Raw genomic sequence first — 25,831 nt, 5'->3', positions numbered from 1 at the left:
GTTCTTATATTTTTACAGTCTTTTACTTTCATTATGTACCATATTTTAGATATGTCAGTTTTAGGCAGAATGTGTCTTGTATGATAATCTTTGTCTTTGCTTTCAATTAGTCTTTATGTTTGGTTTTTAATTACAGTACTTAATCCCTCTACACCTAATATAATTACTTATATATTTGAGTTGAAATTTATCTTAACCTTAGCTTTTAAATTTGTCCCACATTTACAAAACAAAAATTTAATGTATAATGTTTTCCTTTCCCTTTGTTGACTTCTTTTTGTTGATTATGCTTAAAACTCTGCTTTCCCACTTCTAATTGCTTTGTAATTTTACAGGAATATGATTTTAGAATATGTGTTGGCATTGTACCGGGTCAGCTTAACTATGCTAAAAAAAAAAAAAAAAAAACCCTCCCATTCTTTAGTGAGCCAATGCACTTCAAGTTTTGTAACCTCTGCCAATATTTAGCTCAGCTTTCCTGCCTCATATCCACCTCTTCTGGAATCATCAGACTCCCTTATGGAATGAAATATTTTTATAACATATCTTAAAATTTTAATTTCTGAAGGTTTTCTGTATCTAAATCTATTATTTTTTGTTTTGCTAACCCTTGTTTATGGTAACTAATTTTCTTATGAATTTTGAGCTCATATATGGCTGGTAATAATCTGTGGGAATCCTGCTTGAAGTTGCATTCCTATGGAGAGAAATATTCTTTGCCTCCAACAGGTGCCCTTGGATCCTACCAATCAGGAATAAATGTAGCTTCATTGCTCAGAATCTCCTAACTACCTATGTTGTACAAATTAAAAACCTAAACCCATACAGGATCAGAAGTATAATCATGAATCCTCAATATGAAAATTTTGTTCATTTGTTAGTTTCTGTCATTTCATTTACCTAGAACTAAGAATGAAACAGATAACTTGTTTTCTCCCTTCACTTAGAACAAGTAGCATATTTGTTTTGAAGGCAATTCTTTCAATGAGGCTGAAGCAGTTAAATATATTGTACATGGAGGTTGAGGGTTTTACTGAGGATGTAGTTCTTTTGAAAAAAAGAAAAATAGACTGACAAGCTTTAAAAAAATGAAAAATGCTTTACTTTACAAAAGCATTTAGAGAACCTCATATATAAAATAAGTGAATCAACAAACACTTGGCTTATGCACAATTTTTAAGAAGTTATGAATTGCAAAAGCAAAATAAACATTTATCAAAAATGTTTTTAAATTTTTTATTACATCCTTGAAATCAAGTTAGATACAAAGGTTAAATCATTTTAAAATAAAAATACATAAAAAAGGACCTACCAGATTTTTATCCACAACGATATATATTTCAACATATTGAGGGCGTAACTTGAAAAATTCAGTTCTCTGAAAAACAAACATGAGTCCTGAGGAATTTCCAAAAATTAACCTTCTGTTGAAATGATATTCAGAAACTGAGACATAGTGCTACTGATTATATAACAAAGCTGCTTCCAAATACAAAATTTAGGTACTATTCAGAAAATTCCAGTCCAAAAAGTGCCTGTGGTTAATAAGAATGTTCAATGAGATCCCAAGCTATACAAGAATCCAGGTATCTGTTAATTTTAGCAGTAGCTGCAATTGGAAATATCAACATTAATCTTTTATTTCTTGCCTTGTGATAATTTTCATAGTAGTCTTCCATATGGGCAGATTTTCTGCTACTAATTATTAGGAAACTACTTCTAGCAAACAATAAAGTTTAGAAAATATTACTGGAGTTTATAATCAATGGCAGTTCATGAGAGCCAAGAATGTTATTTATGACGTTATAGCAGTTTACAGGCCTTTGTGGAAGAAGAATTCATCACTTTGTTTTACATGTACCTTATGGGGGCCACTAATGGTATTCATTTCTGAACTCTCCTGAAACAAAGACAACTTGGAAATCCAGATCACATGACATTTTCACCTAATTTATCAGCCTAATTGAGGAAAAGGAATAATTTACATTAACTATCCAAATGTCCCATGTAAACATTAATTTTTTGGTTGCTTGAATCCTATATTCACATATGTGTCCAAGATTAACTACCTAAGTCTTTACTAAACTTTAATCTCATAACAAGCTTAATGAAGAAATAATCTTAAGATATGCAAGTCATCAAATTTTGCTCTGAAGTTAGTTTTCATTTCACAAAATTATAAGGAAGAAGTTAAATTTAAAAGTCAACACTTACTTCTGAACTTTTTCTGATATAATAATATGTATTATTATAGCTGTAAGTCTTAGTTTCTCCTAAGAGAGGTACACTAGTGTTATCATATTTTTCTTCATAAATCATGTGCACAAATCCTGATATGGCTTCCATTGGTTCAATTCCATATGAGATGTTTTTAAGCTGTAATGTTCCCCTGAGTATTAAAATAATCAAAACAAGTCTGAAATTATTCTACCAAAACTATAATATTCTAATGAGAAATTTTGGCAAAAAAAAATTTTTTTTTACATTTAAATTCACCTTGGTTTCTCTACTTTATTCATTGAGGTGTTAAACTCAAAACTGGACCAGTAATACCACAGGATGCATACTGCCTTATATTACAAATATTCTAAGAGAAATATTTTATTATCTTAAAGAAAGCATATAAGTGGCATGGACCCATCTGATTAAACAGGTTAGGACTCTTTCCTAGGATAGGGTATAGATTTTCTTAGCCAGCCTGTCAGATCTTTAGGCACTATCTTCCTTAGTCTTGGGGCCTTTCTTCTTTTTGAGATACCTACTCTTCCCTGACACTTAATGTCATATGTGATTTTTTGTGTGGACTTAACTGAAGGTATTACCTGCCTAAAAACTACCAGAAGCAAAGCCAAAATAGCTATCAGATCTAGGCAGTCTACAATTTTTGACCATGCTAGGAAATTAAGAAATCAATAAAAACATTAAAAATCTGGAAAAACTAAAGAAGTATGGAGAGACCAACCAACACCCCTTACACTCAAGGCCACTCAAAGCCTCAAGCAGTAGATCCTGTTAGAATCAACACGTAGCCTTCCATCAGGGACAAATGCTGCCAAGGTGACCAATTCTATTTTACCAGTAATTCTGTTTCACTCCTTAGGGACCTGAGATAACAAAGGTGAATACAGAACTAGAAAATATCAATGGAGGATCAACTCAAGTTAGCAGGATCAAATACCAGCAAATGGAATATCTTTAAATAGGCTACAACCTGAGTCCTGAACAAGTGTGGAGTGACACAAGAGAATTTGGAAAACCTGCAACATATCCATGATAACTGCAATCCATCTGAAAAGAAAATACACAAGAAAAAACGTATAACTTAGTTTTAAAATGTGTCATTTTTATTTATTACTTTATCCACCTTAGTACTTTAACATGCATGGGCAATTACCCAATGAAATTTTGCCAGGTAGAAATAAGAACTAGTCCAAATTATTCAATTTCAGTGAAAGTGTAAAATAGTATTCTAGAAATTTCAGAATATTTACATTTTTAAAGATAATTCAAAATAAGAAATCTGTAAGAAAAAGTTAAGTGTTACCTGCGCTAACAAAGGCTGAGAATGTTGGGTGTCATCTTTGTCATAAGAGTAAACAACAGAAACTGAAGATAAAAATGTTCTAGACAAAAATCACAAAACATGCTCAAGTTGTGAAACAGGAAACATAGAAAAAATTATTCTTCATAATACAAATTGTCCTTTTACTAAGGAATTGTAGTGCCAATTACCTTTGCATAGTTAATTGTCCAAATACTTTTCTGTCATTTACAATAAACCAGGTGCTGAAGAAACCATTTTAACTATAGTAACATAAAATACTAAAATGCATGCTAATGAACAACCCAAATAGCTAGAAATAGCAAATAATAAAATAACATAGGTCCCAATTTCCAGCATAGAACTTTAAAATCTTTGTCTTTATCACTCCCTGATTCCAGATTTTAAACCTGAATCTTAAAAACTAGGGTTAGAACAAAATTTAAAAAGATTTGCTTAGCATTACTACAAATTCATATTCACTAAGCTTAGCTATGTACAAAGTTCTCAGTAACCTTGGCCAGAATTTTCCTTCATTCTCCTCAGTAACAATTCAGAAAGTTGACACCTCTCCTGCCAATCATTTCCTGTAATCTCCATGTCACTTTTGTTTCAGACCCCCCTCTAACCATCCTCATTCCTCATCTTTATTTCCAGAAGATGACTACTTCTATTGTTCAAAGCACACCTTACACTTGTGCTACAAATCCCATCTGTGCCATATATTGAAGATAGTTTTTCAATCCTATAATTTCAAATTATTCCTCTCTACTGTTTTTTACATTAATGCTATTAAAAAGTTTATTATGAAATCATTACCTTCATAAATAATTCTCCCTTGACCTGTGTCCTACTCTAGCAATTCCTTATGTATTTTCAATTCTCAACAGATTCTATCAATAGAGTAGTCTACACATAGTTTCTCCACTTTATCAATTCTTATTCACCCTGAAACTGCTCTGGAAAAGATTCATAACCACCAGAATGTGAGATCCAAAAGGCAATTTTAAAATCATTGCCTTGGACTTCTGCCTTCATTTTGAAAACTCTGACCACTCAGGCTGATCACTTAATTTACATCACACATCACTCTTCTGCTTTTCTTCCTACCTCCCTAACCCTTCCAGCTTGATCTTCCATGTTGGCTGCTCTTTTTTATTATACTTATCTCAGAAATATTGATCTTTCCTAGGATTCAATCTTTAGTCACCAGTTTATTTATAAGCACTTTATAAGCTCTCTTTTTTTTATATTACAGCCAAACTATTGATTACTGCTAATCTATATCCTTATTGTCATTCTCTCCCCAGAGATTCAAATTCCTATATTCATATACTTAATGGAGAAAACCCACTTGGATGTCTTATAAGGCACTGCAAACCAAACTCAACCCTTCCTCACACATATAGTTCACTTGTTTCTCATTTAATTAATTATAAGCTACCCATTTTCTTAAGCAACAGCTAAATTATCCAAGATACCTCACTTTTTCTCAATCACTCTAACAAATCCACCTTTGAGGTCTACTGAATTTTTCTTTCCTGTGCTATGGCCAATGCCATTGTTTAAGCCACCATCATCACTCACCTAAACTCTTATATAACCACATAATTAGACACCTTACCTCAACTTCTCCTTCTTTAAAAACAGCCTAAACTCTCAATGGGACTGTAAAGTACATGCTTAAAAACATTTTTGGCTTCCAATATCCTTATCATGGCATTATAGATCCTCTACAACCTGGCTCCTGCCTGCTTTCCAAAATCTTTTACTTCTATCCTCCAGAAATATATCCTTTAGTAATTCACATGGACTTTTTGCCCAACACAGAATCAACTCTGTCTCATACCTCCATGTTTTGCACACAATTTCCTCTAAACAGAATGTCCCCCTACACCACTTCATTTCTTTACAGAGCTCACAAGGTATCTTCTCTCGAGATACAAATTATCTTATACCTCTTTCCAAAAAACCTTCCTTGATTTCCAAAGAATACTATTTACACATTTATTATAATACCATATTATAATAAAATTCTCCCCCTCTTTATTAGTTTGTCTGAATATATAAATTCACTGTGGACCAAGTTTTATCTTTGTATGCCTATGATTTTACCCAATAATCAATATACAATAAGTATCACATGTATATAGATATCAATGCACATTTGAATTGAAATGATTCTATTCATACCCATTTTTAAAAATCAAGAAAACAAAGAATTAAAATTTGAAAGGATAAAATAGTTACTTACTGTTTTGTGAGATGGACAAAATATGGCCTTCCTTTTACTGTAATGATATAAGCAATCTGTAACATGAGTATCCAAAATATCAGTAATAATACTTGCAAATAATATATGCTAAAAAACGGATTTTCTGAGTTATGCTTTAAAAATATTAACAAAATTAATAATTATGTATAACCATTATATATGCTTCCCTTCCTGTGTGATATTCAAAGCCTCAGAATTCTAAATTGAGAACTATATACTAGTCCCCACAAGCCTTTATTCGCCCTAACTAACATTTCTGAGGGAGAAGTTTGCCTGATGATTATTATCTTTTGGCTTCAACATATACCACCCTTCACTATGCCCAAGGCAAATACCAAAGATGCCCACCTCACTTAAAAGAACCTATTACTTGTTTACTCCCAGACCTCCTAAAATTAAACTGAAAGAAATACTACTCCATGGAAGAAACACTCCTAAAATATAGCAGTACAAGAAATGCACTACACCTCTACTAATGTAACATAAGTACCATTGCACTTTGCTTATCCACATAAGCAATGAAATGCCTCTGGAATAGAATGTAGGAGAGGATGGGGGGGAGCAGAGACATGTCTAGAGAACCCACCAAAAGATAATAGAAAATATAAGAGTCACTAAATTATTTATTTGGCTAATTTTTAAAAATGATTTTAACAAGAGAAATAGCCATTTAAAAGTTTTCAGTTCCTCAACTTTGTATTATAACAGAACAAGATTCTTTGCAACAGATAAATGTTCTCAAAAGAGTCATTTGAATGACACTCTAGAAATGAGCATATAAGTGAAATCTGGTGAGGATCCTGAGAATTGTGTCCTCTAAAAATACCCTGTTATTAAACAAATATGATGAAAAATAAAGTGGAATGTGATAGCATCAACAAAATTTTAAATCCACACAGCTTACAAAACAAAACAAAAAACCTAGAATTTAAATAATAAGAAATGTGCAAAACTGACAGGAAGAGAAAAAGAACTTTCTCCAGGGATGCGGAGAAAGGGGAACCCTCCTACACTGTTGGTGGGAATGCAAGCTGGTGCAGCCAGTTTGGAAAACAGTATGGAGGTTCCTCAAAAATTTGAAAATAGAGCTACCCTATGACCCAGTAACTGAACTACTGGGTATTTACCCCAAAGATAAAAATGTAGTAATCCGAAGGGGCACATGCACCCCAATGTTTATGGCAGCAATGTCCACAATAGTCAAACTATGAAAAGAACCTAGATGTCCATCAATAGATGAATGGATAAAGAAGATGTGGTATATATATATACAATGGAATATTAGGCAGCCATTAAAAAATGAAATCTTTCCATTTGCAACGACGTGAATGGAACCAGAGGGTATTATACGAAGTGAAATAAGTCACTCAGAGAAAGACAAGTATCATATGATCTCACTGATATGAGGAATTTGAGAAACAAGATAGAGGATCATAGTGGAAGGGAGGGAAAAAGGAAACAAGAAGAAACCAGAGAGGGAGACAAACCATAAGAGACTCTTAATCTCAGGAAACAAACAGGGTTGCTGGAGTGGTGGGGGATGGGAGGGATGGGGTGACTGGGTGATGGACAGTGGGGAGGGTATGTGCTATGGTGAGCGCTGTGAATTGTATAAGACTGATGAATCACAGACCTGCACCCCTGAAACAAATAATACATGATATGTTAATTTAAAAAAAGAAGTTATATAAGAACAGCAAATTAAAACCAAAGAAAAGAGAAAATGAAAAAGTAAAAAAGAACTAGTGGATATTTTTTAAAATTACAACAGAGAATATCAACAAAGCCAACAGATGATTCTTTGAAAAGCTGAATAAATCTGATAAGCCCTGGTGAGACTGACCAAAAAAAAAAAAAATGAGGTTAGAAAAGTTACAAAAATATCCACTAAATACCCCTCAACTCATGAGGCTAGCATTACCTTGATACCAAAACCTGAGAAAGTTACTTTAAAAAAAAGAAAGTTCAGGTCAGACTCTGTCATGTGATAAATGCAAAAATCTTAAAACATTAACAAATATTAACAGTAATGTAATATGTCATAGCTACATTCAGTTTATTCCAGGTGTTCAAAGTTGGTTTAACATCCAAACCATCAATTCAGTAAAGTCAACCAGATTAACAGAATGAAAGAGAAACCTCTATCATTTTGATTCAGAAAAAGCATTTGATAAAATTTAACATCTATTTGTCTAACAGAAAATATTCACACAAATTCTTAAAGACCACAGAAAACTTCACTTCACGGTAATATTGAATACCTTCTTTGAGACCTGGAAAGGGAAAAGGATATTTGCCATCATCATTTCTATTCAACTCTGTATGTAAGGCCCAGGCAAAGTAATAAGACAAAGGAAAAAGCCAAACAAACAAAGGGCATAGGACTGGGAAAAAAAAAAAAAGTAAAAATATCAGTATTTTTAGATAATGTGATTGTGTTATTCAAAAGAATCTAAAAAGTAGTTGAATTAATCAGAGAGTTGAGCAAGATAGAAAAATCAAATGTGTATCCGATACTAGCAACAGACACTGAAATTTACAAAATTAAATAATTTGCGGGGCGCCTGGGTGGCTCAGTCACTTGTCGGTTCAGGTCATGATCCCAGCGTCCTGAGATCGAGGCCCGCATCAGGCTCCCTGCTGGGTGTGGAGTCTGCTTCTCCCCCTCCCTCTGATTGCTGCTCCCCCTGCCTGTGCTCTGTCAGATGGATAAATAAGATCTTAAAAAAAAAATTTTAAATAATCTGCAACAGCATCAAAAATACCAAATACACAGAAATATATCTAACAGAAGACATATAAGACCACTATTGAGGGCTATTTTTCTGTCTTTGCGTCAATACCACACTGGTTTTAATTATTCTAAGTATCAATATCTGAGAAAGTAAATCTTCACTCCTGTTCTTTTTCTTTAGAGCTCTATTAGCTATTTTTAGCTAACTTTATTTCCATATAAATTTTAGAATGGTTGTCTCTGTAAAAAACAAAAAGACAATATTTTTGTTGTGATAGCATTGACTTCATGGAAGAACTGACAACATTATGGTTGATATGTATATATGTATGATTGTATGTATGATTATGTGGATTGTCTACAAGAACTCAAACAACCACCAGGGGATGGTAGTCTAGATCAGGATTTTTTAAACTGCAGATTATGCAGTTAGTAGGTTACAAACACCCTTATTTTCCAACAGAAAGAAATTATCAAAGTGCATCACATGCGCTTTGTAAGTAAGATCAAGAATATTTTTCATGAAACTTTTGCTTAAGCGATATACCCACTTATCCATACACAAGTATCTGTACAGGTGTACAGAGACCATGCTTTAAAAATCTGTTTTTTATTGATTATAGTAAAAAATATTTGAAAAAAATAGCAAGCAATATATAATATAATTCAAAATTAATTACAAGAAATAAAGGGGGACATTTTACAGGGATAAAAGCATCAATTAAAAGTTAAAATGCTATAATCTTAAACATTTTACACACTTAATATTCTATCTCCAAAATATATAAAACAAAAATTGATGGACCTAAAAAAAAATTATATACAATTCAAACGTATATGTGGAGATTTTATAATTATATCAGTTACATTAAGGACCCAAGAGAAATATCAGTAGGGCTACAAAGATTTGGACAGCACTATCAACTAAACTTATCTGACTTATATGCAATACTACATGCATTCACTGAAAAAGAAATATTCAAGTGCACATATAACATTTATCAAAATAGATCACATGAAGGATAATAAAACAAGTCTCATCAACTTTTGATAATCCAGCTTGTATTCATATATAAATAGCAATTAGAAAATTAACATAAAGAAACAACACCACTTATCACAGCATTAAAATAGGTCCAAAAAACCTGAGAATAAATTTAACAAAAGGTTTTCAAGACATCTACACTAAAAACTAAGACTTATTGAAAGAAAACCTAAAATATATGGAAAGATATACCATGTACATGAATTGGAAGACTCAATATTGTTCAATTTTCCCTAAATTGATCTGTAGATTCAATGCAAACTCGGTAAAATCATAGCAGGTCATTTGTGGATATGAACAAGTTGATTGCACTTAGAATAGTCAAGACAAGAATATGAAAAAAAAAAAGTAGGAGTGCCTACACCAACCTGTATTGACTTATAAAGCTACAGCAATTAGGGCAGTGAAATATGGGCCAAAATTTTGATGAGCAGTCCAATGGCACAGAATGAAGAATCCTGAAAGAGCCACAAATATATGTTTATCTGATCTTCAGTAAAGTTACCTTTATAATCTGAGGAGGACAAATGCCCTTCCATACATGCTGCTCAGTATCCATATGGAAAAGACAATGAACTTTGACTTCTCTATCTCATGATAGAAAAAACAAATCCAGATAGCTCACAGACTAAATGTTAAAAGGAAAATAAAGCTCCTACACAAAAACACTGGGATATATTATATAACCCTGCAGTAGGCAAAAATGCCTTAAATGAAATGCAAATAGCAATTAGGAAGAAATAAAATATTAATAAATTGAAATTAATTGATTAAATTCTGAGACAACGAGAAAACAAGCCACAGACTGGGAGGGATATTTGCAAAAGATACATCTGATAAGGGACTGTTATCCAAAATATAGAAAGAACTCTTATAATTCAAATGAACAACCCTATTAAAAATGGGAAAAAGAACCAGATACCTCACCAAAGATATACAAATGGCAGATAAGCATATGAAAAGATATTCCACATCATAAGTTATTAGTGAATAGTGAAATTAAAACATTGAGATACCACTACATGCCTATTACGATGGCCAAAATCCAGAATCCTGACAACACCAAATTCTAGCAAGGATGTGGAGCAACAAGAACTCTCTTTTGCTGCTGGCAGGAACATAAAATAGTACAGCCATTTTAGAAGAAGTCTGGCAGTTTCCTACAAAATTAAACATACTCTTATCATATGATCTAACGATCACAATCCTTGATTTTTACCCAAAGGAGATGAAAACAAAAAAACACACAAAAACCTGCACATAGATGTTTGTTGCAGCTTTATTCATAATTGCCAAAATTTTCAAGCAAACAAGATGTCATTGGTAATTGAATGGATCAACTGTGGTACATCCCAACAATGGAATATTATTCAGCATTAAAAAGAAATGAGCTAACAAGCCATGAGAAGACATGGAGGAAACTTAAGTGAATATTACTAAGTGGAAGAAGACAATCTTAAAAGGCTATTTATTAGGTGAGTCCAACTATATGACATTCTGGAAAAGGCAAAACTATGGAGACAGTGAAAAGATCAATGACTGCCAGGGGTTAAAGGAAAGGATGCCAAGGTTGCTTTCCGCTCAAAGATGCTCCTCTACCACGAGGTCTGCATAGGAAGTTCACAGCATGGCAGTTTGTGTTTTCTTTGGGGTCAGGTGGAGGAACACTCCAAAAAGCTGTGATGGAGTCTCAAAAACATAAATTAATCAATGCAGTGACCACCCTATCATATTTACAGGTCTCACTGATCCTCAAGAGGGAATTATACAGGGTGCACATCAAGAAGTAGGACTCTTGAAGGACATCTCAGAATTCTGTCTACTGCAATATAATACAGATGTATATACAGATATAAAGAAATATATCAAGTACACGGGTATGGTTATCATTGGATGGAAGAGGGAAATGGGAATGGGGACCAGGAATAAGGGAAAAAGTATAATAATAAGGGGCTGGATGGAACCATTAATCATAGTGTGGTATGAAATTGGAGGAGCATAGTATACATCAGTGCCTGAGGTCCAAAAAAATCCTCAATGTAGTATTTCAAAAACACTAAATTCAAATTTAGTGATAATTCATCACAGAAACTGACTTAAGAACATATTACACGATTGCTGGAATGAACTGGAGGACATTCTGCAGCACACTGATAATTCTTCCTAACTAAGCAGAAATTAATGAATTTCCCACCTTCACTGCTTTATGTGGGGGCAGGGTGGTTGGGGGGATGTGAGGATCTCAAAGATATTCTGGGTCATATTTTATATGTGGCCATGTCTTCTTTAGTTTGCTCTATTAGTAAGACTTGTAGTTGCAGGAATGATGAAAAAGATTTTTCATATTGTTCATTTTGGTTGTTCTTCTGGAAGGAATTATGTATACCACCATCATTCACAAAATTCATCTAAAATAGAACTAGGAGTCTGGTGGTTGTGGTGGGAAAAAGTATGCAAACATTATTATGTAAGTAAAACCAAGCAACATGAAAATACTACACCACCCCTATAAGATACTAGGACATGAACACCAAAGAATATTAGTAATAATCAAGTTCCAAGGGTTTGTAAAGAGCAGCTTCAGGTGGCATACATTTGGTATGTTGGAGAATACCCTGAGACTCTACCTTACTGTTCCAATTTTCCCTTAAATAGCCTTGGCTCAGTCAATTCGGGCTTTAAGAGGAATCATCATTTGTTATTAATATAAGTTTCTAGGGCAAAATGTTTGTACCATAATACTTTTCAGCCCAGAAACCAAGGAAGAAAGAACAAAAGGAAAAGCAATTAGTATTACTTCTTTGCTCACTAAACTAAGTGGGCCTCTTTTTTTGTGTAACAGATAGTAATGAGTGTTCTATTTCATCAAATCATGTGAGGATTTGGAACAACAGGCCTCGGCTGCCTTTAATTCCTTTATCTAACTCAAAGAAGTCATTTAGGACACTCAGAAATGTGCAAGTAAATTATTTCTTTTTCATTCCTAAATAGATCTTGGTGTGTGTTTAGAGTTGCTAGGCATCTTGTACATATGGACAGTCCTTAATTTAACAATTTTTACCCTATGCCCTGAACTGACCTTGTCAGAACACCCAAAATATTCTATATTCAGCTTTTTTCAATAAATTACAAAACTTTCATAGTCAGAGCTCTTTTCCACCACAATAGCCGGTGTTTAAATCATTTAAATGGCAACACAAGCCAAAAATCATACCTTCAGAAATAAAGACCTATATGATCTCTCAACTCTCCGTGTAGGCTTATCTGAGGAAAATCCAAAAGGAGAGACTGAGAATTAAAAATACTTATTTTTCATATTCAAGAAAGGGAAAGGCTTTCTCTGGCCAAAGTCCCAAGTCATGAACAGGTAACCACTGTTAGAGAGAACTGGTCAGAATGCACAATCAGAAAATCAGCCAATCACCAACAGCCACACTCAAATAACTAGCTTCTGGAGTCAGCAAATCAGTGACAGCCCTAGGCCCTAAGGAAGCATCAGTCAATGCCTCACTCCACTAAGGATGTGATCAACAAGAGCCTTACTCCACCAACTACATTAACACAGCTGAGAGCATGTCCATACCTAAATACTCTCCCTTCTGAAAGGCCACTAATCCCTGAACACAAGACTTCCCAAAATCTTATGTGAGATTAGCTCTGGGTTTGTTCAAGAAGACTGGCCCTTACAGGCAAACTGGAAGCTCATTACTTTTTTGAATCACATATCAAGTTCAGTGTTTATTTTATATCATAAAATACTGATATTTCATATCAAGTTTATTGTTTATTTTACAAGTTTGCAACCCTTTCAATGGTTCAATTCATTTGATCAGCTATGAGTTTGGACTTGTGACAGATTCACCAACTCAGCTGTGAGATTATCCAACTCAATATTTTCAATTCTTTTTGAAATATTTTGGACTATTATCTATTTTTGTGTATATTTAAATCCCAAATGTCAAAATTCTATACAGTTTTACCAACTGTAAAGTAAAAGTCCTTTTGAAGCTCTTTGTACAGTATGCAATTGTTCATTTAACATAAAAAATGGTGGAAAGTCAAATATAAACCCACATACACCAACAGCTAAGCAAAAGAGATGAGTGATTGCCTCATATAGTACCAAAGAAGGTGATACAACAAATTTTTTGGATTGAGAAAAATTCAAAAGATATAAGAAATGCAACAGACGCTAATGGTTTTGCACATCAGTCTTTCTACTTAGATGACTATTTGAATGTACAATTACCAGAAGTATTTTCTGATTCCAAAATTGCAAGCAAAATTTCAGGTGCCCAGTTGAAATCCACTGTGATAATTAAAGAATGTAATGGCTTCCCTTGCAATTACATAAGTCATCAGAGATCTACACATGTCAACTGTTAGGGCACAGCCCCAGGTACAAGTAATCACAATGCAGAAAAATGTTTTCTTTGCTTGTATAACATTTTTCTCATGAGAACAGAGCCTGCTTATAAGGCTATTTGAAAGTAAAATCCCTTCCATATAAGACTTCAGAGACAACAGCAAACTTGTGTAGAGACTCCCTTATTGAGTTAATAAGAAAAATTGTACTGCTTTTGTGGAGGTAATGTAAGTACAAATTTTTGTGGGTGTTTGTATAAATATGCAGAAAATTTAATTTGAAACTGAAGCAGGGCACCTGGGTGGCTCGGTCGGCTAAGCATCTACCTTCAGCCTGGTCATGATCCCAGGGTCCGGGGAATGAGTCTTTCATGGGGCTCCCTGCTTGGCGGGCAGTCTGCTTCTCCCTCTGCCCCTCCCCCCAACTCATGCTCTCTCCCATGCTCGTTCTCTCTCTCTCTCTTTCTCTTGCAAAAATAAAATTTTTTAAAAAGAGAAAAAAAAGAAACTGAAGCAAAGCATGAATAATTCTAAGAAGGTGTTGGCTGTCCTTGCCATATCAAAGAGCACCTGATGTCCTTTCTCTCGACAGTGAGATTATTGTCAAGCTATTGCTTTCTTGCTTCATCATCTAAGCTGTTTGAAGTGAGTGATTAAAAGATTTTTATGATTTTGCTGATGTTCAGTATTCTTCAATTCTCTTGCATTCACTAAACCCATTGGCTCTCTTGAACAAGTGCAGTTGGGAGAATCCTCAGTTTATTTAAAGCACTGAAATCATGCTTTAATTCTAAAACAAGGCCCAAAATATTCTTGTTGACTTTTTACATAATCTCGCAAAGCGAGGCCTATGTATTTCTTTTTCAGAGTTACCTCTTTAGCAATAGGATTTTGCAAACTGGAAGAAGAGCAGTGTTATTGAAATGTTCCATTGTATAAAATTGTGTTGAAGAAAGAATTGAGCCCTGTCCTCAAAATGTATCCCTCTGGTGTCAAGTCTATGCTCAAAAGGGTAAACATTCCTTACGAACAGGAAAAGAAATTCCAACTTGAAGTGGATAATTAGTATGGCACTTGCTCTATCTTTTGAAATATTTTAATACCTTGAAGAATTCAGTTCTTTTATCTGGATGTTACTAAATAGTTTTCCAGCATGGGAAGAAGTAGAGTCATCCTATGTAGTGCTGAAGAAGAAGACAATAAAATTTGATGAAAATATTCTGGTTTTGCCAGTGAACAACATTTTAAAAGACTGTTGATTAAGAAATACAACATAATGTTGAAGAATGCAAAAGCAAGCTAAGAACAATGATGAGAGTTGTTAACTTCACAATGCTAATGTCCAGTATTGTTTTTTTTACCACTAAATGTTCATTGGGAAAAAGAATGAAATAAATTATATGTGACCACTGTAGAAACCATGTTACAATATAAATGGAATAATTGCAAGGAGTTTCATACGCGAATTCTGTAAAACAAGAAATTGATAAATCTAAATTGATAAGTCAAATCATCAGGGAAATACAGTTCAAGAAAGAGGTACATAATTTAGATACTGTGAAAGGTGTAATGAAATGAAGTCACTTATGTCAAGGGGTTTTAAAATGGATCCAGGAGGCCATAAAGGAAAAGGGATTTATGCATGTCTTCACAGGGTGGAACCATGAACTTTTGCACTAGGCCAAAGCTGTGAACTGAGCCAAACTGCAGATATTCCAACAACTCAGATCAAGCATTTGCTATAGGAAGAGACTTTCCTTAGTGATTGTCTTAGCAACCAATTATATTCAGCCAAGATTAGTTTTCTGCCACCAACACTAACCAAAATTCTTTGTCAACAACATATAGGAGCACCCTCTTTTGTTTTAAAAACACTTTTTTGTTGTTGTTGTTCCCTACGGGAACACAATTTGGATTGCTACTGAATCTGCTTCTTGAAATGCAATTCTGAGACCCCAAATAAATGCTTTTCTTATGTTTCAATTCCACCTCTTTTCTTAGTCAACAATACTTACAATTTGTTTCAGATGAACAACAAATAATTTTTAGTATTTAAAATTATTTAGTATGCCCACACAATACTTCTTTTTTATCTTTATGTACATATGCATAGGCAATTAGAAATAATTCCAAATTAATTAGGTACCCATGTTTTTATTTCTTAAATCTGGGAGGTCTCTATGTGCCTCCCAGGCATTCTTACTTTTGCAGGTCCTCCCTCATATTATATTGAATATATTAAAATACAAACATATTCCACATTAAGAATAATTTTCTGTTGCAAAAATATTAAAAGGAAGCTTTTAAAATTGTTATAGTTAAAAGAAACACACTAAAATTTCATATTATTAAATGACTTTTTAAACATGCTAGAGATTGGACAAGTGGAGAACTCAAAGATCATCTCCTCAGTGATAAATAATAGAGAGAGAGGGTTGGTATTCATTTCAGGAAGAAGGAAACTAAACAAGAAGTCCAGCGGAGCCCCTTCTTTCCAATCAGAAAAAAAATAAAAAGCTGGAGTAGCACTCACATACTTTGCATGACTAAGAATTCACTTGGTGGGTGGTGGGTGGGGTTTGGGGTGTGGGTGGTAAATAAAACCCAGCTACTACAGGAAGAAAATGTAAAGAAATAGAATATGGGGAGGAGAGGTTACCTTCAGAGAACTAGGGGTAACGGAGAAGGAGAAACCTGATACAGTGTATCCTTACGTAAAACACAGAAGGAAGTTTTTTAAAAACCACGAAAAAGAAAAAAATTAATTTGGAGACACATAATTATGACTAGCATTAGATTATCCTATAGTAGAAGGAACCAAGTGAGAAGTAGATTTTTCTGGGGAATTAGAGAAGGATAATATGCAGGCTCCCCTACAAGCTAATTAACAGATCATCTTTCAGCTCCTCAGGGACTCTGAAAGCTGAGGCAAGTAGCTGGAGGAAATCATGAGGCCTAGGAGTAGGGGACCAGAAAATTCAATAATCAAAAAAAAAAAAGAATACTATTTCAATACAATATTTTAGACAATCAAAATTAGTGCAAAAAAAAATCCATGATGAACAAGTTATCAAGTTTTAAAGAAAGACAGTGTCTGACCCTGACTCACCCCACCGGCCATACCTTTATCTTGGTCCTGGGGGAATTCGTTTTTTGCTATTCCCTTAAATTTTCTGCCTGAGTCAAGCACTTTGTCTGCTTCTCCCTCGTCCTGGCCCTGGTGGATCCTATCTGTAAAATCCTTCACCTCAACAGAAACACACATACAGAGTCACACATATTCCTACACTTCAAATTGCTCCTTGTTGTGAACCCAGTTCCAGCTGTCAGCTCTGCCTCCAAGAATTCTGTTCCCACCTCTATTCAGCAATTTTGGTCTTGATATTAAAGGCAACTTAACACAATTTAAGAAATAAAAATATTTCCCAATTACATTATTTTCTGGATTTCCTTTTGCATCAGATGGTGAAATCTTCTCAGGAACTGTGGTCTGCATAAATGTTTTATGAGGATCTAAAATAAAAATAAGCAAAGTTATTTTGATACCTACAATCCTACATTATCCATTTCTTAAATCCAATCCCTCATTTGTTTCTCTACATTACCCAATATTTTTCGGTATAATCTATGTATCTACCCTTCCTTTCCACTGTGTTTCTGGTCTGGTCGTCCTTACCCACAAATTTCTTGGCCCTTGTCAAGATGTCAAGTCTTTATTTTCTCTCTCTCTCTCAATCTCTACACACAGACAGACACACACACATAGAGTAAGAGACAGAGAGAGAGATCCCCGGTTAGGCAGTTGGACCGTTTGGCTCGGTAATACTAAATAACAAACTATGGTATTGTAAAAGAGGTGTGCAAAAGAGAAACACAGGTTCAGCAAGAAAATGGGATCATTTGCAGGGAAAGATACAGAATACTGACTACAAGAGTGATCTTCCAATTTTCAGTAGAGCAGGTGGAGGATAGCAGTCACCAAATCAGGAAATCATTGACAAATAGGTTCTTTATGGCAGAATTTTGTGTGTGGAAAATACCCCACTATTTCATTTTTGTCCGTTTTACAGACAAGAATACCAGCCCAGAGACGTGAAAAGATTTTCTGCCTGGAGGCTGCCTCTGCTTTTTTGGCCACCGACGCTGAAGCGAACGGCAAGAAGAAAGTGGGTAAAGGAGAGCGCGGGGCTGGGATAAGGTCTGGGCCTGGGGCCTGGTCCAAAAAATACAGTCCCCTAAGCGAACACAGTCCCCTCCTCCCCCCGCGAGCCTGGATGACAAGCAGTAACAAGTATCTGGACTTACCGGAGCCTGCGTGCAGCAATTCAAGCCGGGTGAGAAGGACCAGAAGAAGGAACATGGCTCCGCTGTCTTGGAGCGGGGCTGGCGTTGTAACAGCAGTTGAAGCGTTCGTGAAGGTGGAGGCGCAGCTTGCGCAGGACCGCTGAGCGCGGCAGGTGCGCACGCGGAGAGGGAAACGCCGGGGCGCTCCGCTGGAAAGCCGAGGGCTCTCCGCTCGCTCTGCTGCCCCTGCTGCCCCTGGAGGTGGCTTAGCTCTGTAACTAGGCCGACCAGGGAGAGCTCGAGACAGACTGTCAAAACCCACGCACATTGGCCTCATCGTTAAGGAAGGAAAAACTGATATTTTCCTTTCTTTTTTTTAATTATTTATTTGAGAGAGAAAACCGAGAGAGCGCACACATGAGAGTTGGGAGGGTTAGAGGGAGAAACAGACGGGAGCCCGAGATGTGGGACTCGATCCGGGGACTCCCAATATCATGACCTGAGCCGAAAGCAAGTCGCCTAACCAACTGAGCCACCCAGGTGCCCAAGACTGACATTTTCAATTCTCAGATTAGAGTGGTGCCTGGTTGAGGCTTTCGTTTGTATCTTGTACTTAGACCAAGGATCTCTGAAGTAATTTCTAGTTTCAGCGAGGAGAAAGAACAAAGATAAAAATGCTCAAGTTACTGCTAGCAATGAGTCTCCTCCTATGGCACTTACATACCATCCAAACAGGTGAAATGCTTATATTTGAAAAACAAACAAACAAACAAACCGTGGCAAACACTATGACTTTTATAAATTTAAGTTGGTTCGATAAGGCATTATGGGACAGCTGTTGAATGCAGAAGACCCCAGTACAATCCCTTGTCAAATATAGACTCTTCCAAACAATCATCTTTAATATCCCAAATTATTATTGACACACTAGTTTTCCTGCAGCCCCTAGTTTTTACTACTTTAATTAAACCTAACTGCATTCTGCCTTTATGAGGAGCAACAACATTTTGATTTTTAGAGTCTACAGGCATTCTTTTTCATAGATCCTAGCCCATATGATAGTAAAAACATAAAAAATACAGCCACACCCCACATTAACTATAATTTTGCTTTAATATATGTCAAAAGCATGTTTATAAATTCACTTTGAAATTGTTTGGCTATCCCAAAAACTAAATGAAGTTATTTGCAGAATATAACAGTAGCAAATAATCTTTAAAAAGAACCAAGTGAACAAGAAATAAATCACAATAGATGGGAAAAGAACAGGATGGTTATATACTACTTAATGAATTAGAAACTTGTAATATCAGCTTGACAAACTCTCCCAGGAAAGAATAAAAAATAGAAAATAAAATAATAAAATTGAGATAGAAGAATATCTATCTCATTATCATTATCCAGATAATAGCATTTCCAGAAGGAGAGAAAAATTAAAATAGAAGGAAATATTTAAAGGGATAATAGGAAAGTTTCTCTTGATTTCAAAAATAAGAAAATGACCTTAGAAATGACCCATATGTTAAATGGGGCATTGAAGGAAAAACAAATCTGAAATTGAAAATGATGGCGAATAGAAAATTCTGAAATCTACAAGAGATCACCTATCAAGGAACAAGAGCCAGATTGACAGCAAGAGCCATACTGGATGCGTGAAATCAGTGGGTTATTAAAGTGTTGACCGAAAAGAACTTTGAAATATTATTCAAATATCAGGACATGATTTTTTTAATTTTTTATTTAAATTCAATTTAATTAACATATAGTGTATTATTAGTTTTAGAGGTAGAATTTAGTGATTCCTCAGTTGCATATAACACCCAGTGCTCATTCCATCAAGTGCCCTCTTAAATGTCCATCACCCAGTGACCCCATCCCCTCACCCACCTCCCCTCCAGAAACCCTGAGTTTGTTTCCTATACTTAAGAGTCTCTTATGGTTTTTCTCCCTCTCTGTTTTCAACTTGTTTTCCCTTCCCTTCCCCTATGTTCATGTTTTGTTTCTTAAATTCCATATCTGAGTGAAATTATATGGTATTTGTCTCCCTGACTAACTTATTTTGCTTTGCCTAATAGTCTCTAGTTCCACCCACATCGTTGCAAATGGCAAGATTTCATTCTTTTTGATGGCTGAGTAATATTCCCCTATATATAGTGGAATATGTATATATATATGTATATATATACATATATATGTATATACATATATATACATACATATATAAATATGTACATATTTATATATGTATGTATATATATATAGTTCACATCTTTTTTATCCATTCATCTGTCAATGGACATCTGGGCTCTTTCCATGTTTTGGCTGTTGCAGACATTGCTGCTAGAAACATTAGGGTGTAGGTGCCTCTTCAAATCACTATGTTTGTATCTTTTGGATAAATACTGAGTAGTGCAATTGCTGGGTTGTAGGGTAGCTCTATTTTTCACTTTTTGAGGAATCTCCATACTGTCTTCCAGAGTGCACCAGTTTACATTCCCACCAGCAGTGTAGGAGGGTTCTCCTTTCTCTGCATCCTCGCCAACAGCTGTTGTTTCCTGAGTTGTTAATTTTAGCCATTTTGACAGGTTTGAGGTGGTATCTCATTGTGGTTTTGATTTGTATTTCCCTGATGACTAGTGATGTGGAGCTTTTTTTCATGTGCCATTTGTATGTCTTCTTTGGAGAAATGTCTGTTCATGTCTTCTGCCCGTTTCCTAAAAGAATTTTTTGTTTTTTGGGTGTTGAGTTTGATGAGTTCTTTACAGATTTTGGATACTAACTTTTCTGATAAGACATTTGCAAATATCTTCTCCCATTCCATAGGTTGCCTTTTAGTTTTGCCGACTATTTCCTTGGCTGTGCAAGAAGCTTTTTATCTTGATGAAGTCCCAATAGTTCATTTTTGCTTGTGTTTCCCTTGCCTTTGAAGATGTGTCTAGCAAGAAGTTGCTGTGGCCGAGGTCAAAGAGGTTGCTGCCTGTGGTCTCCTGTAGGATTTTAAATGTAAGAAAATCTGACCAAATGAAACAATGATAATGTGTATTTCTAATAACCTAGAACTAAATTTTAATTTAACAATATTTGACATCATTAATATTATGGAAGGTATGAAGAGGGGAGATGTCAAAATAACAATTTTCTCAATTTGATTCTAAGCATGTACTTATATAACTAAGAATACTAAAAATATATCAACAAAAATTGTAGGAATATAGGGAAAAATTGGCAAAAGCATCATCAGAGTTGGAAATTTGAACACACCTTTTATAATTATTGACAGGTCAAAATTCAGACAAAATTTAATAAAAATATAAGATAATTGAATGACTCAAATAAGTCTGACTTATTAAACATTCATACAATTCTAAATCAACTATAGAGAACACACATTCTTCCCAACCACTCATGAAACATTAACAAAATGATCATGTCCTAGGTCTTAAAATATTCCAACTAATTTCAAAGAATAAGTACATAATTCAGTTTATATTTATTTCCAATTATATTAATAATCTCTGTATTTTAAGGGGGCCATTTAATCAACTTGAAATTATTGATATGTTGGATTGTAATGTATCATCTTCCTATTGACTTTCTGCTTGCCTTGTCCCTTTTATGCCAGTTTTTCTCCTTTCTTGCCATCCTTTGGATTGATAATGCTTTCTTCTTTTTTTTTTTTAACTCAAAAAACTTTTTTTTTTTTCATTTGAAAAGGTATTTAGAATACATAAAACAAGCAACATTTATTCTTTCTTCTCGTCTTCCGGTGTGAGGTCTATGGGTGGCTTCTCCACCGTGGCCCTGTTGCTCCCTGAGCCGGTGTTACTGTCAGTGGTCCCTTCCTCAGCCATACTGTCCACCCCCTCCTGCCTGCTCTCCTTGTCCTCAGGAGCAGATGTGCCTTCTTCACCATTCTGTTGGCTTTCCGTCACTTCTTCAAGGTGTGTCTCCTCTGTCTCCATCGGGATGCTCTCGTCATCCTTCTTCTCCTTGGTCTTGCTAGCAGCTTGTTCTTCCTCAGGAACTGCATTCATCCTGTTCTGCTGCTTCTTTCTCTCTTTCCTCCTGCCCTTCGAACCTGTTCCTCTGCCTGTGCAATTTCAGCAGCAATATTTTCCATATCCACTTCTACTTTCAAACCACACAACCTTTTAAGTTCATTGTTAAACGAATCTGTGCTTTCCAGGAATTTCCTCTTCTTTTCCTGGTGTCGCTCCTCTGTTTGAAGAAGTTCAGCTTCTAGTTTTCACTGATGAACCATTAAGGACTGGACCTGTCATTTGAGGACCTGCATTCTAGCTGTTGTGACAACTGACCGGATGTCTGGCACTACACTCTCACTAAGGATTTCACTGATGAGGCGGTGGTTTCTCTGGAAACAGGTGGTGGCTGTATGCTTCATGGAGAAGCCATCATCATAATTGTCTGGATCTTCAGCAGGCTGAATGCTCATGTACGGTTCTCCTTTCTCCATGCGAGACTCTCTCTGTTGTCTTTCTTCCCCTAAAGCAGCTTCTGCACGACTTTTTGCATTTATGTAAGCAAGATATGCAGGGGAATTATGATAGGCCTTCATAGAGTCACTGTACTCTATCTTTTCTGCTTTGTATTCATTTAAATATTCTTGTTTTTCTTCATCAGTGAGATCTCGCCACATGCCACCAATAATCTTGCCAATCTCCGACAACTTGAGGTCAGGGTTGGAAGGTTTTACTTGGCCCCAGACCTTTCTGCTGTACCTCATGTAGGGCATCAGCCGTTTATCTGGTGGCTTTGGGGATTTTGGAATCGTAATACCAGAGGATGCCGAGACCTGGCTGTTGGTGCCCGGGTTCCTTCCCAGCCTGTAGTTGTTGTAGGCAAGATGACTGTATGGACTGTATCCCACAAACCCTGGTGTGCTGGGCATTTGTGTTGCAGGAGCTGGGGTGGGAGGTGGGGCATAAGATGGTCTTTTTGACATTTTGGAAGATTAAGTTCTCAGTTCCTTAAGAATGAATCTGAGACACCGCGGGCAGAAAAAGCGCCCACAGCTCCAGCCTCATTTCCCTTTGTCCCGCGCCTGATCATTCTTTCTTAATCCATTTTCTTTCTTTATTGGCATGACAACTATGTAGTTTTTAAATTTTTCTTTTACTGATTATCTTAGAATTACAAAATGTGCCCAGGATAATTTCTCTATTTTAATATACACCGATTAGCAACCTTAATTACATCTGCAAAGTCCCTTTGCAGGAATACCTAGATTAATGTTCGATTGAATAATTAAGGGACAGGAATTTTGGAGGGACATCTTTAGAATTCTTCTTACAATAAGTGCTTTATTATTGTCTCCAATGCTTTGGGCTCTTAGCGACCAGATCAAGATATCACTGTCTGTGTGTCATTCTTCAGTGGTGTGGTGGCATGATTTTTAGCAGATCTTTGATAGGGTATAAACTCTGCCATAGTGTATACTCAGTTTGAATGTCTACTGCTAGGTATTTATTTGACTTTAGTTGAAACAGAATGCATCACAAATTTCACCAAGTCCTTCTGCAACCCAAAATACCTAACTGGAATAGAGTTGTGCCAAACCTGAAAAAAAACATAAAGTTAGATGGGAAATAAGAGTGCCACTGTAATGACAAATGAGGTTCATCTCTCACATCTCATCACTTCATGATTCTGGAACCTTACCTCTTATGAGGCACTCTTCTCTGATCTCAGAGTTGCTACATAATTTATGGATGGTTCCATCATGACCTCACTTCTAAACAGCTAAGAATGGCAGATACACTAAACCCAACCTCTTGGCATATTATCTTAGAAGAGACAGTAGGAGCCTAATCAAAAGGGAAGAACTAAGACAGTACTCACGGAATTTACCTGGACTCTATAGTTAACATCAGGCCTGATCGTTATAGACCTCTATTACTTGTCTGTGCCTAATAGTTTAGCTGACTTATCTGGCATTCTAATGATTGGAGAAATGTGACCAGCATTGAACTGGTCAAATTCCTGTACATTCAATCTTCTGATATTTCTGATAGAATTGAAAAACTAATTTCCTGTGTGGATACTCACCAAATCTCTAGTATACACTGACATTGAACAATGTTGTTGGTGTACATACAAAACCTATGGCATCTCTGACACATCAAACACTCTGAAAACAAATAAATGAGTGTGTGCTTAAAATGGACATGAAAAAAAAAAGGTTATTGCCCTGGTATGGGCCCAGGCTAATACAGCATAAGAATACCTTCAAGAAACTCATGAGTGTGAAGTTAGCTACAAATTACTCTTGCCCAGGTATCCTACTGTTCCTAAAAGTATTGACCCTGCTTGTCACTGGCAGGTAGATTGCAATGGGTCACTCCTTATCCTTTCCATTAAGCAAAAGGTGTATTTCACTTGAGCTAATTCTCAATTTACAGACAACTGCAGAAGAACATTATCCCAATTCTGTAGTACCTGTTCAGAAAACACAGTTTTGCACCTGATTTGGCTTTGGGGTAGCATATCCATGTCTGATGTTGGCAAGGCTGAACCAAGAGTCTAGGCAGCTCAGCTGGATTCAGGAAAGAGCACCTACGCACTATTCCATAGGCCAATAAACTGGAGAGGGACATTTGGAAATGCAATAGTTAGGAAAACCACTACCCCTCTCTACAGTTCCTCCTGGAGCTGGCCTATGAGGTAGTTGCATTGTATTGAAATGTATTTGTACTGTAGCCATGTACTAGCTGTTACAGTGTTGGTTGTGAACTACCTCTTCATCTTGTCTCCGCAAAGAATAAAATGCAAGAAAATAAAGACAAATAAATGTAAACATCCCATGTACATGGATTGAAAGATTTAATATTGTTAAGATAACAATAAATCCAAAACTTTCTACTGGTTCAATATTGTCCCTATGAAAATCCCAATGACATTTTTTGCAGAAATTGAAAAACCCATCCTAAAATTCACAAGGAATCTCAAGGGGCCCGAACATCCAAAAACAATGTTGAAAAGAAAAACAGAATAATATGCAGATATCAAAAAAGTTATTTCTACTCATTCAAGGTTTCAGTAGTCTGTTCAAAGAGAACAGTCTATAGGACAAGACTGTTTCAGAAGGCTCAATTTAAACATCAATATGAATGAGAATGAAAATACCAGTGTACAGCACAAATTTTGTCACCTGTACCAAAAGAAAGGCAATGTTTGAGTCGACAAAAGTGTTTCCAATGACTTGACATTTGGAGACATCTTCTCAACAGAGACTGTTACCTCCTGATGATGACTTTTCTGGATATAAAGAGAGCTACATAAAGCTGTATATATAGTGTGACTTGGTAAGCACAGGCAAGACAGGAGAAAAACAAACTATCTTTCAAAAGCCAAGTGCTAACTTGCACCCAGTTCTCAAATTTCCCTCAACTTTGAGGTAAAGTTATGTACTCAGGATTTTCTCTTCTGGAATCAAGTTTTTCTAGGGACACCTGGGTGACTCAGTCAGTTGAGCATCCAACTCTTGATTTTGGCTCAGGTCATGATCTCAGGTTCATGAGATCCAGCCCCCCATTGGGATCCATGCTCAGCGTGGAGTCTGCTTAAGAG

General features: G+C 35.7%; 1 protein-coding gene and 1 pseudogene across 1 annotated transcript in view; both read right to left on the bottom strand.

Annotated features, from left to right (window-relative positions):
- The window catches only part of LOC112834434 (disintegrin and metalloproteinase domain-containing protein 5-like), a 137,061-nt gene extending 118,480 nt beyond the window's left edge, over window positions 1-18,581 (bottom strand). The window contains exons 1-7 of the mRNA XM_073902638.1: window positions 18,266-18,581; window positions 17,394-17,473; window positions 17,084-17,207; window positions 5,796-5,851; window positions 3,212-3,288; window positions 2,215-2,389; window positions 1,313-1,378 (exon numbers count right to left, since the gene is read on the bottom strand). Of these exons, the coding sequence (XP_073758739.1) occupies window positions 1,313-1,378; window positions 2,215-2,389; window positions 3,212-3,288; window positions 5,796-5,851; window positions 17,084-17,207; window positions 17,394-17,473; window positions 18,266-18,581 (894 nt within the window). The remainder of the gene's footprint in view (window positions 1-1,312; window positions 1,379-2,214; window positions 2,390-3,211; window positions 3,289-5,795; window positions 5,852-17,083; window positions 17,208-17,393; window positions 17,474-18,265) is intronic.
- Window positions 18,582-21,987: 3,406 nt separating this feature from the next.
- LOC112834475 (SWI/SNF-related matrix-associated actin-dependent regulator of chromatin subfamily E member 1 pseudogene) lies at window positions 21,988-23,266 on the bottom strand (annotated as a pseudogene).
- Between the last annotated feature and the right edge of the window lie 2,565 nt (window positions 23,267-25,831).

The sequence above is a fragment of the Callorhinus ursinus genome, unplaced genomic scaffold, assembly GCF_003265705.2.
Source record: "Callorhinus ursinus isolate GAN/ISIS: 27379988/994484 unplaced genomic scaffold, GSC_fseal_2.0 scaffold17, whole genome shotgun sequence".
In the NCBI taxonomy this organism is placed as follows: Eukaryota; Metazoa; Chordata; class Mammalia; order Carnivora; family Otariidae; genus Callorhinus; species Callorhinus ursinus.
This window is presented reverse-complemented; position numbering and strand designations above follow the sequence as displayed.